Genomic DNA, 12,839 nt, shown 5'->3' on the forward strand with positions numbered 1-12,839 from the left:
GGCTGCGCGGCGGTGACAGCCCGGCGGGACCGCGGCGGCAGGGCGGGGCCGGCCCCGCGGGAGGGAGGGCACCTGCGCCCCCCGCCCGGTGCGGCGTCGGGCGGCCGGAGGGGGTCGGCCCGGAGAGGTCTGCGGACAGCAGCCGCCCCTGTCCCGGCCGCTCTCCCCGCCTGTTCTGGGAGGCAGGTGCCGGGGTGGCTCTTCTTGCCCTCCTTGGTGCGCCGTCGCCTCCCGAGAGACGCCGGGGTTTTATTTGGGACGAGCAAAGAGGGTTTGCGCTTAAAAAATAAAAGGGCTCAACCGCTGCTGTTGGTGTCTGGGAGTTTTGCCGTGAAAACGCCCCCCCTTGTCCCCCCGAATCGCCCGCGGCGAGCGCAGTGCCCCCGGAACAATGAGTCTGACAGCTCCGGCCGGCGCCGCCCCCCGGGCAGCCCCTTCCCCAGCCGCGGGCCGGCCCTCGACCGGCTCGGTCGGACGGGCACGGGTCGCCGAGAGGAGGGTCAGATGCGAAAGTTGACACCTCGCTGCCTTTCAGGCCTTTTGACTGTCGTTGCTTGAATGTGTATCTGAGGACAGCGCAATGTTTCAAGTTCTGTAACCGATTTTAATCGAGAGGTTTAACAATCCCGTGTTAAAATGGAAGTTTACGTTTCTTCCTGGAACAGAATATTATAAGAAAGCAGTGAGAAGGAAATACGTGTTAATATTACCAGCTGTTACATTATACGCCCATTTTGCTCCATTACTTTGCTCATTTATGAAAGGCTGAAGTTACATAGGCCTCATCTTAATTTCTTTTTTCATTCTGTTATTAAATCCCTTCAGATTTAATCAGCGGCGCTTCATTTGTATCAGAACTAGAATATCACATAGTGTGCCTGCTGAAGAACTGATTATGATGCATTATGATTAGGAGCTAGTTGTCCTTAACATTTATAATAACCTTCTTCAAACAAATTCCAGGCAATTCTCCAACAGTGAGGTGTACAGGAATTTTCTCTCACAAGTTGTGGGTATACTTAAACAGTGTCATGACAGCATAGCTAGCAATATTAGAGGCTTGTTAACATTTGGCATTATCTCTTAAGGTTTGTTTCACAATAGAGTGCCTGCCTCTCCCAAAATTCCAAGACAAGTATTCAAGTTTTACAACGTAATTATCTATAATTATATAGAATAGGATGTTTTCCTGGTCACTTGACCAAGAGTGGCTTTAGTGGTTTTTTGGTTTGTTTTCTGGTGGTGAGGGTGGTGGGGCTGTTGTTACAATTTTATCTTTCTGTCTTCAGAAAGTTCTCTTTTACCTGTTACATAGCATATTGACATGCTTTAAATTTTTATGTTATTAGAACGCAGGTTGAGGGTTGCTTGCAGCTAAGTTTAGAGGTAAAAGTACTGTGTTTTCACTTCACAGAACTGAATTTAGAATCATCACACACACCCCCACACCATTTCTATGTTTGAGGAGAAGCGTTTCCAAGAACAGTCAGATTTGAGACTACTAAAGATAAATACAGTTCTTCACTGTCAGTCATGCTCAGTGGGTCCACCTCTTGGTAATATGACAACCACTATAGGTCACTTTTTAGCAGAAGTTTTTCTTATGAATAAAAACTTAATCCTTTAAAAATTGTCTTTCTAAAAACCGCTTCCATTTTCATATTAGAGAATATAATGCACTTACAAGTGTATTTAGGTAGGTGTAAAGTACATCATATCTAGATAGGAGAAGAAATTATCAAAAAAAAAAATATTCTAGAGTTCACCCTGCCGAATCCCACAGATTCATTACTCTGGAAATTTCTCCATTCATTACTCCAGAAACATTTGAGCAGTGGCTTCAGAATAATGCATTTTAATGGAAATGTTAAGATAGCTCCTTCAAACAAATTCTCTGTACAGTAGTCAGTGCTCTTTTTGCTCTTATATGGTAATACTTAGACAATGATATTCAAAATACTGGAGTGGGGGGAATTAAATCTGCCATTTGAATTTTAATTTTTAAATTTCTACTCACTGTAGTGAAATACTACTACTCACTGAGTAGAAATAAAAATACTATTTTAATAATCATTTTTTATTTATATATTTGAAATTCTTTTGTTACTGTTGTAGAGATCTCATCATATAACAGCAAGTAATGTATGATAAAAACTGGTTTCAGGGTTCTTTGGAAATTGGTTTTATACCCTGGAATTTTTCTTCTGTGTAGCTTTAAAAATGCTACTAGTCACTAAAATTATCATAATGATAAAAATTATAATCAAAATTGCCTGCACAAGTACTGCAGCATTTTTGGGGGAAACATATGGGGGAGTAGGAGTGACTTTTTTTTTTAATGAAGCTGCGTTTTCTTCCTTGTTTCAGTACCTAATTTACATGTTATCAGAAGAGAGTGCTGTATAGAAATCTCTGCACATTGCTTACTTGGTGGTTGGTTGTTTTGGGGTTTGGGTTTTTTAAGTAGAAAATAATTTCCAGTGTTTTCAGTATAATAGAAATTAATCTTTCTTTTTTAGCCTCTTCTGAAGCAGTCACCCTGGAGCAATCAGAGCAGCGGCTGGAGCACAGGAAATATATCCTGGGGAGGAATGCATGGCAGAGACCATCGTAGAACTGGAACCATGGGAATCCCAGGAACTATGAACCAGATCTCTCCTTTGAAGAAGCCCTTTTCTGGTAATGTCATTGCTCCTCCTAAGTTTACTCGCTCTACTCCATCACTGACACCAAAATCGTGGATTGAAGATAATGTTTTCCGAACTGACACCAACAGTAATACTCTCCTTCCTTTGCAGGTAAGGATGGTATACCTGGTGTGTTCATAGTCTTGCATAGCATTTTTACTTCATTCATTTTAAATGAGAACTAAATAGTGGTTGCAGTCCTGATACTTGGTTTGACAATTGTGTTTCTGTATTATTTTTAGTCATAAATTGCAATTAATCCCCACGTGTTGAGTGTGTTCAGCAATATATGATTCTCACATTTTTATAAGAATATTGATTGTCAAAAAACATACAAACTGTAGGCACTGATGAAGCAATAAAACATGGTATGTTTAATCCAGCAAGTATTTTCTGCCTATGGTAAAGCTCATATTCTTATAAATTCCTTTAAACCTCAAGGTATTTTTTGCTTGCTTTGTCCTTCTACTTAGGTTTTTTTACTTCTGTAGATAGTTCTAAAGTCTTTGTCATGTTCGTCTTTTACTGGTATTCTAGGCTGATGTTAGTGTGTCAGCAAGATTTTTTCCTCCACATTGTAGCACCTTTTGTCTGGAGGCCCTGTGATTTAGAAGTGTTAAATGTAAGGATGTGTCATAGAACTAAAGATCTGGATTCACCTTCTGAATTTTGCCAGTGAAATCTTACTTGACTTTAAGTCAGTCACTTAACTTATTCAGTGATCTCTTGGTAAAATGTTATTTTTCCCATTCTTACCTATATTAATTGAGTTATTCTGTGTTAGTGGAGGCCTTTCATTTGTCATAATTATGACAGATTTGAGCTGTACTTGTGTAAATGGCAATCTAATGCTTATGTAGCTGAAGTAGTGACCAAAGGTGCTGCTTGGGATCAGACTTCCCTTTAGAGTTCTGGGTTTTCATACCATTTTTCTCGTGAATTTGGTACAGGAGGCCATTTCCTGACTATATCCAGGTGCACTTTGATACTTGCAGTGTTTTTGATGCTTACTTGATTTTTGGACTTGCCAAAGTTATGCTGAAACATACACATTTGGACCTGATACTGTCAAGACAGATTCCATTAAGCAGCCTTGCTAGCTGGAATATCGTAGTTGAATTGTCTTTTGTGTGGGTAGAAAGATGGGGGAAAAAAATGGGGTATTCTTCAGGGATTGTATTCTACTGAGGAAAACAGATTGCAAATAGATAATGCTTTGCAGAGTAGGGCAGCAAAAATAGTAGAAAGTAAATACTGAAATCTGTCCCAAAGGTGTTAACCTAAGGGACAGATTTAAAAATATTAATGCCATCATACGTTGAAACTGCTGTAGCATATACACTGGAATTCATTCATGGCTAAGCACACAGGCTGTGACTGTATTTGCTCATACATACAAGTCCATGTGACCAATACCTTGACTTTCCAGAAGCTTCTACAGCAGTTTTCAAGTGTCGGTGGACTCATTTTATGTCTGAACAAGTGTCCTCTGCATTTAGGCTTTCGTCTAAGTAATTTGTATATAATAAGCTAGGAAAGAAATCCTTTTAACTTTATAATACCTTAATGTTTCTGTGTAAGGGTTGGGGGATTTTTTTTAAGGCATAATATCAAAGTAGGAAGTTGGGCAATCTTAATTGTTGGTTACACCTATGAACACCAGACCCGCCAATTAAATAGGCCTGTTTGGCTATATTTATGCTGTTGGTCTGTCTATGCTTAAATCTCCCTGACGTGTATAAAGTCGTAGTTGCAGAACACAGCAAAAATAAGCCTCTTTGAAGGGTTGCAATGTTATCTACTGATATTATGGAAACACTATACATTTCCATAAATTATTTTGCTACACTGTCATGTTCTTAGTTTTCAGTTAATACATATTGTTATATGATTAATTCCTTGTGATGATTATTACATTTTGCAAGTCATAATGAAAAAATTAAGTAGAACTTAGAGCTTGTGCTTCTTTTCATCAGAGCTTGTTGGCAATTTCAATGCTGTCAAACACCCATCTTGCTGATTTGTACTGTGCTTGTCTCCTTCCATAAAAGGCTGTGGTATTTAGATTGAGGATTCTTAAAGATACAGTAGCAATACTAAAAAACCAGTACAAATTAAAATTTGTGCTGTTTGGAAAGTCTAGCACAAAAGCATTTATGTGCATGTAGAAGTTATCTATCTCTTCCAAGCTTCCACAGAGCAAACGCATATATTTTAGCATGCATCTTGGGTACATACTGCATCATTCACAGTTCTGCAGAATACCTTTTTCACTGGGATAACTGCAGTAACAATTTTGTAGGGGAGGGGACAAAGCACCTCTCTTCTAAACTTTAGCTAGCTCAAAATTAGCAAGTTAAAAACTGGCTTATAAAAGCCAGTACTCTCAGGGACTTTGTTTAATCTTCAACATTCAGCTACCGTTTTAAAAAAATGCTATATATTTTTGCAAAGTCCAGATAGCATTCAGCACATCAGCTACTCATCCATTTTCTGAAAAAACACATACTTCATACAAACATGATAATCCACAGGGCAATTGTATGCAAATTTGAAACTTTGCCCTTCCATCAAACTTCTTTATTCTTTGGTGTTTGCGTTGCTAGGTGGGCCCCAGAATACAACTGGCATCAGTTCTGATAAAAAAAACATTTCATGACATTAAACTAAAATACAAATGACAATGAATGTCATTACTGAGAACTGAGTAAACTATTATGAGTATTGCTTGTAGGGATGAAAGCCGATTTTCTGTACTTCTTGGTTAAAACTGAAACATATCCCATATGAAGTTGAATTCACAATGGCTGCATTAGTTGCAGCAAATCTGATTTTGCTTGAAGAAGTTATGGAAGACATCTCTTAGGATTTTTTAAAACTTCAGCAGTTTGTTTTGGTTTTAAGTAAAAATAATGAAACATCATGATAACACTGATTTAAACGTGAGCAAATAGCCAAGTTTTTCTTATGTGCCTCGCTGTTAGAAGCTTTTCTGCCTTTCTCGGGATTTTAAGACAATACAAACTGCATCAAATACAGTTCTTTCATAGACATAAAACCTGTAGATGTAATTTTGTCTAAGTTCAGCCATCCTGCTTCCACCACTGTTGATACCCCATATAGGGAAGGATTGTTGCCTTGCACTTGAATCATTAAAGGAACAGTTAGAAATCTTGTTGAGTATTGACACTGTACAAGTTAAGCATTTAATTGAGGGGCCTATTTCTCTCTCCTTAGAGACAATCCAGGTTCCTTATTTAGGTAATCTAATTCTCTAGAACATACCTGGCACCACTGACCTTATGCAGCCTCTGGGATTCCACTTTAGGCACTTACATTGCATTTCAGGAAGTCAGATGATATGAATAGTCTCTTTTATTCCCTGACCTAAAGTACAAAAAAAGTCCTCGATTATAGGGTACAAAGTTGAAAATATACTTCTAAACTTCTATGCAAGTGTTTTTTTCCCCAAAAAACATTCTACAGGCCTATCTGCGGACAAAACCCAAGGACAGAAATCAGTTTTTTGTATATCCACTTTTTTGATTTACACTGCATGTATGAGGGAAATAATTAACTATTTCTAAATTTTTACTTTTTCTATTTGAGAATTGCAGTTTCTGCTAACTCTTTTGATTGCAAGCTTAGTTTTTCTTACCATCTTGCAAATAATCTTATTAAAACCTGTTAAAAATGTCTAACACTACATAGCAGTGTTCAACTACTATTGTTCTAGTAAAACCACTGCATTCTATGAACATGAATCTAATTTCTGTGTCTCTTTTGAATTAAGGAAATACACTGTGTTTCTGGGTGGTTTTCACCTTGATTTGTCCTTCCTGTTTGTTCAGACAAACAGTGTGTAATGTTCATGGGCCTGAAAGCTGAATGTTCTTATTCTGGTTTTAAACATAGCTCTCCAACTGGGGATTGGTATAGTGAGGTAGTGTCTTGCACAATTGCAAATTTTTCTTTTTCTATTTCCTTTTGAAACGTGCTCAAGTTTTCAAAGAAAGCAAATTACATGAGAAACAAAATGAGATTTAAGGTCACATGTCATAACAGGTGTTAATTTTAGATATGTAATTTAAACTACTGTCATGTTCTTCTGCCTTAGATTTGCTTCCATTTGGAAAATTTCACATTTTCAATGTGACAGTTTCAGTATAATTTCATAAAGCTTAATATTTTCAATGGCTAATCTAGTGAATATTAGGTGAAGAGCAGGTTGTTAAAGTTGGGTTCTTGCCATGTGTAGAGTCCTAAATGTCCAAGTGTGGCCCATTTTTCAGAAGTGCTGAGTGTTTGACAGCTGATGGTAAACTTGAAGGCATTGAGATTATCTAGCTGCAGAGTTTTCTTACTCTTCAGAGTAATATAATTGTCCAGACACTGATCTATAAGCCAGGCTTTACCAGTTGATTTTTACAGAGGCTGGAATTTTACTGAGGCTAGAACAAAACAGTTTCAGAGTTTTTAATGCAGTGGGTTGATTGCCTGGGACTGATTAAAATAACACATAGAACCAGATACTTGTTTTTGAGGATCATTCTGGGGATATCTCTGGTTGGGGAAAGCAGCCTATGGCCATGCTTTTAACTTCAGGATCACAACCTTTGAATAAATAGTATTAGCAACTACACAAATTAGCCATTCAAAGCAGTCAATTAGTGGGAAGTTTGTAGGTCTTACCATGCAAGTGTTTTTGTGACTTCATATGATACAAGACTTTTCTCCTTTTATTTAAATTTTCTTGAGTTATGCAGCTCATTCTAACAATGAAATACAAAGTCGGAGTTAGAAAAATTCAACAAAATATTTCACAGCCATGATAGTATAGCAGTGAGTATGTAATGGGTATCTTACCTCACCTTGTTCTCTGAGTTAAAATTAATGTGTTCTCACCTAAGATCCATCCAAAAGTAGATTTTCTATAGGTGCTGATGTATTTGCATTTAAGTATTCAAGACTGTATAGATATTTCTGGATGTGGGGCAGGGGTGTGAGCAGCCCAAAATTGAAACAACTTCCCTTTCAAATTTCTAAATGTCTCTCTAAATATTTCATTGAAACTATTAATATACAAACTTTCTAAATTTGCCATGTAAGTCAAGATTGGTGTGACTTTAATCATCTACATAGTCTGGTGCCTGGTTGTTTCCAGGTTATGAATGCATATTCTTGAGTAGAAGTACTCCAGTACTGGGATTTTTTTTGTTCATTTTTAAATGCTTATGTAGCTGAGAAGCGGGTGTGTCTTTGCCACAGGACCTGTTCTTGGTGCATTTTAGGCTCAATTTAGTTAGCTTATGGAGCTGATGGTGTCATTTTAACTTCAAACGCTTTGCTGTCAGGTTGACCATTCACAGATGCCTACCAGACATCTTTAGTTCATCTTTACCACTAATGACACTGTGAAAAGTAACCAAGCAATTTTGTATGTTGACTTTAAGTCTTTCTCCTTTTTTATAGAGCTAAAATTGTAGTTCCAATAGGTTTTCATATTTAGTTTCTCATTTACACTAGTTATGGTTTCAATAAGGGGCTTATGATCATGGTATATCCTCAATAAAATGAGAATTACTTGAAATTTAGACCTTAGCTGAGGTATTTTACAATATGTGTGTAGGAATTGTTACTACTGCTAGCATTAACACTGAATACCACATCCAGGTGCTTTTTAAATAGTAGATACTTTATTACTAAATCCGCTGTCTAGTCTTAAAGTACATTTTTACTCAGGGATCAGGTTTAAGATAAAAAAATTGAATTGTTAATATTTTAGTTGGGGAAGCAGTTTTAAAAAGGCTCTTTAATTTAGCTTTTAACAAACTCAGTTAATTCATCAAGGTCAAAGTTGGAGTCCTTTTTGTAGCCAAGTAAGACCATACTTGAAATTACTGTAAGTTTTACGACTGTAGTCTTCAGCTCCCATTCCATGGTGCTACATTTCTTTAGAATATGAAAAGACATGTAAAGATCTTTCCTTAAAAGTACTACCATTTACAGATTTTAATACCTATATTAGCATTCAAGTTTACTTCAAGTAGTCCCACAAATCAGTAGTTTTAAGCATGTTTCCAAAATTCAATGGTGTCAGACTTCTTGACTATGAAGTAGTGTTTGTGGTTAAAAATAAGCAAAATTATTCACTACTCAATAGCTTTGGTCCTTGTGTTTGCTTTATGCATAAGTGACAATATGTAAGCTTAGAGATGCAGTTTCTATAAATGCTCAGACAGGATAATCTTTGCAAAAATGCACAGGTATGTATAGAAGTCCTAAGCAGAATGTGCCAAGAAAATCTATTTGTTCATGAGTTTAGTACTGAAACTTGCCCTTCAGAGAAGGCTGCCCTTCTCCCATTTGTGCTTATTCAGATGCATGACTTGGGGACTATTTCTTAAATGCATACTCTTTAGGTGTACTTTGCATGACATTGTCAAAAGCTCCTTCGAGCACTTGTATTCTGTGGGGAAGGATACTTTGTGCTTCTCCTGTTCCTAAAGTAACTACCATTTTATGTAATCTTTCTTACATAGACGATTTTTTACTTCACCGTATCACTCAGTCCGCAGTTGTGATTCTGATACAGGAAAGGTAGATCAAACAGGAGTCAAACATTTAGACAGCCAAAAGTAAAAAACTAGTCTGAGAATTTGTAGTGCTTGGGAGAAGTTAACTATCAGCTCTGCGGGAAAAAAAGCTAACATGTTGTGGCATTCCACTGAGATATAGACCTTCTGACACAACAAGAGTTCACTTGCTTCTTAGCACAGGACTGATGAGCCACAGAGCTGAAGGAAATAAAAAAATATTTAACAGGAATTCAACTTTGACAAGTTCAGGGTCAGAATGATAGAAAGCGTATTAACATACATGTTTGGGTATCAGTGCCTTTGCACTACTGAGTATCTTTAGTTTTATTATTTCAACATGGTTGATTAGCAGTTATCTTCCAAAGCAATCTGAAGCTGGCTTTAAGACAACATGGAAATAGTTCTAATTTTTGGGACTACTTCCATGTTGTTTTAAAAGTAGGTCCAGGTTGTTTTAGAAGATAACTGCTTATCAGCTGTGTTGAAATAATGAAACTAAAGCTAATCCTAGTTCTTGGGACTGTTTCCCCATGCATGGAGATCTGGAGCAATCATGTTCTGTGGTAGTACTTTCTTGTTGTCCTAAAAATTGACCAAAATCGTAATGGAAGTTTTCTGATTTAGTGCCTGCTGCAGTGGAATTGTCCTGTTTCAACAGACCTTTCTAGGAAGTACTGGCTGGTGTATGACCTACATTACTGAAATACTTTTAAGTTCTGCTTTGAAATTAAACTTTCCTATTAGCATAGATGATAACTGTTCTCTTGAAAGATATGATGTACATAGTTGGGGAGTTCAAAGCAGTGTTGTAGCATTATAAAGCCGAGCTGCACAAAGGTTTAAAATGAACCTTATACCCAAAGAATTACTTATTCCTTTAGAGACAGCATGCAGTTCGTCAGTGTCATTTGGAATAAAGATCAAAATTTTGAAGCACTGATTACCAAGATAGTACCCAAATTTATGATAGGGTAGTGTGATGTGTGGATAGTTGGATAACAGAATGTAATTCCCATATTTAAATCCTGCTGTACTTCAGTGTGTTCAGTGTTTTGTTATTGTGTGGCATCTGTCCATTGTGTGTTTCTACTGCCCAAAATTAAGTAATGCAATTCAAGGAAACAAACCACAAGCTTTCTAAAAAGGGTGTGAAAAGCTTATTTTTCCTTCTGCTTCTAACAGAGCAAGAACTTTTGCTTTAGCTGCTTTAGATACACAGAACTTTCAAAATGGTACAAGAGTGAAGTTAGAATCATTGCACCATGTCGCCCAGTAGAGCAGTTTACAAATAAATTGCAAACACATGTTCTGTGTTTTACTTTTCCATCCCTCTGTAAGATCTAGGGACCAAGTAGCCCAGTTCTAGGAATTAACCATGGCTGAGCCTTTTCTTATAGGCTCTACAGAGTGTCATTAAATCGGTAATAATGACTATTTCCCAGACAGTCATGTGTTACCAAAACACATATGTATATATCTGTGTTAAAATAAGAAAAGTTGTAATGAGCCTGTTGCAAAGATGAAACACCATATACAGTTCAATCTGGTTTTTACCAATGCTAGTTCTTTTCCCTTATCAGCTACAAAGGTGGCAAAGCATGTTTTGTCTTTACTTAGCGTTGGTTTTTGCAAGAGCACTGACTACCTACTAACTAGTGCCGTAAACTGAATTTAAGGCTTCATTAACAATCCTGATGAGGTATCTTCTGAATGCTAGGGGACAGTAGGGAACAGACCTAGCTTGGTCACTGCTCACACCTTCTATAGAAAGCAAGTTTGCTGTGGTAAGCAGGTTCTTTTCATTGTGCTGTTGAGAAACAAACCTGTAAGAGCGTGGAAGCAGATTAGTCACTTTAGTTTCTTTTGGTGGTTCTCAGGGCAACTAAACTGAACAAAAGCCAGCCAGTCCCAAAATTAAGGTTACTGTGAACTAAAATAGGAATGGTGACTTGTTGGTGCTCAAACCAGGCTGAAGATTGCTTCATGAAGTGTCACTGGCATGTGGTCTGGGATGTGGCAGGAGACAAGAGAAACCTGCGTTTTTAATTTGTCATTAAAATTGAGTCTAATTTGATCAGATACTTTATTTTTTAACAGTTTGCTTACCCAACAGGAACCCATTACTCTTAATAGTTGTTTGATATAGAGAAAGGTGGGAAAAAAGTCTTCTTCCTCTTCATCCCAACATTGACTAAACTTCTTAAAAGATGAAAGTGAAACCCTGGTTTCATCATGGCAAATCTGATCAGAAATCGTAGTGTGTGATTCATAGAAAACTTCTGTTCTAAAGCTTGCTTTTTTTACTCTTCCAATGTGAAGAATAAATGTTTGCAGAGGGAAGTGATTTGAAATTAATCTATGGTTCTGCTGAACTGTCATGTAAAGTCACAGTGAGTGTGGGATATACCTTCTGTCCCTATTAGATACGTACTAAGTGCATGGCTGTGTCTTTAGGGAATTTCACCAGTCCTGGGATATATATGATGTATTTCATCCTACTCTGCTGAATTATTAAAATGAAGACCACAGTAAAATTAAGGCATAGTTGTAGGATTTAAGTGCAGTACAGTCTAGCCAGAAGCCTTGAAACTAGAAGAGATTATAGTTTTACACAAACTGTTTTTGGTTCCTAAAAGATATCCCAGAAAGACCAAAGAATTTAGAAGTCATCTTTTTTCTCTGTCTGTAACTTGGGTGTATTGGAAAACATGGGAGAAAATGGCTTGGGTAAAACAAAATCAGTGAAAAAATTTTCAGCTCATTGCAATAACTTTTATTACTGTCAGTGAAAATATTTATAAAGACAGTAGAGTAACTTCCTAATAATTATGTGTAATAGAAATTGTCCTCTATAAAGCTGATAATCTATTAGTTAGATTTGTGACATTTTCTTTTCATAGTTTAGCTTTAATTTTCCACCCTTGACCCTTTGTATGCAAAGGCCCTGAAGCCAGCAAGCACAGCCTCTGCAGAGGCTGGTGGCCCATGCCAGGCACTTGGCCAAGCACCAAGAAAATGCTCTCTTTTAGGTGACATCACTGTCCTTGTCCTGTAGCTCCCCACCTTCCTCACTATTTTACTTGTGCATGAAATGAAATTGAACTCTGACAGACATTAGTATCCTTCATTAATCAGCTAATGTGTAACTGTGCTGTGGATCTCTAGAACTGATTGAAGCGGTTTTGAAGGAAACAGGCATTCACAGGCTGTCAAATGCATACACAGCATTTGTTCACACTGCATCACACAGGGTTCTTCACACTGCATCTCTAGTTTTATATTTGGATGCTGTTAAAATTACAGTTAATAAAATTAGATCTTACATTGTATCATTGTCCATCTTCAGAGTGTCTGAGTGGGCAGCTGTTAGAAGGAACTTGTGTTTTCCTTTCAAGGTTTTAGTTTAAAACTACAGACTTTGTATACCAATACTAAGGCTTTTGTTTTCTTTTAGGATCGAAATAGAATGTATGACAGTCTGAATATGCACTCTTTGGAAAACTCCCTTATTGACATTATGAGAGCAGAGCATGATCCACTTAAAGGTATGTTA

At 37.3% G+C, this 12,839-nt stretch overlaps 1 protein-coding gene across 3 annotated transcripts in view; it reads left to right on the top strand.

Annotated features, from left to right (window-relative positions):
- CPEB2 (cytoplasmic polyadenylation element binding protein 2) overlaps positions 1-12,839 on the top strand; it is a 50,474-nt gene that overhangs the window by 1,308 nt on the left and 36,327 nt on the right. For all 3 annotated transcript variants that reach the window (XM_030270762.4, XM_030270763.4, XM_072928013.1), the window contains exons 2-3: positions 2,520-2,798; positions 12,741-12,831. In XM_030270762.4, coding sequence (XP_030126622.1) covers positions 2,520-2,798; positions 12,741-12,831 — 370 coding nt within the window. The remainder of the gene's footprint in view (positions 1-2,519; positions 2,799-12,740; positions 12,832-12,839) is intronic.

Source organism: Taeniopygia guttata, chromosome 4 (genome assembly GCF_048771995.1).
Source record: "Taeniopygia guttata chromosome 4, bTaeGut7.mat, whole genome shotgun sequence".
In the NCBI taxonomy this organism is placed as follows: Eukaryota; Metazoa; Chordata; class Aves; order Passeriformes; family Estrildidae; genus Taeniopygia; species Taeniopygia guttata.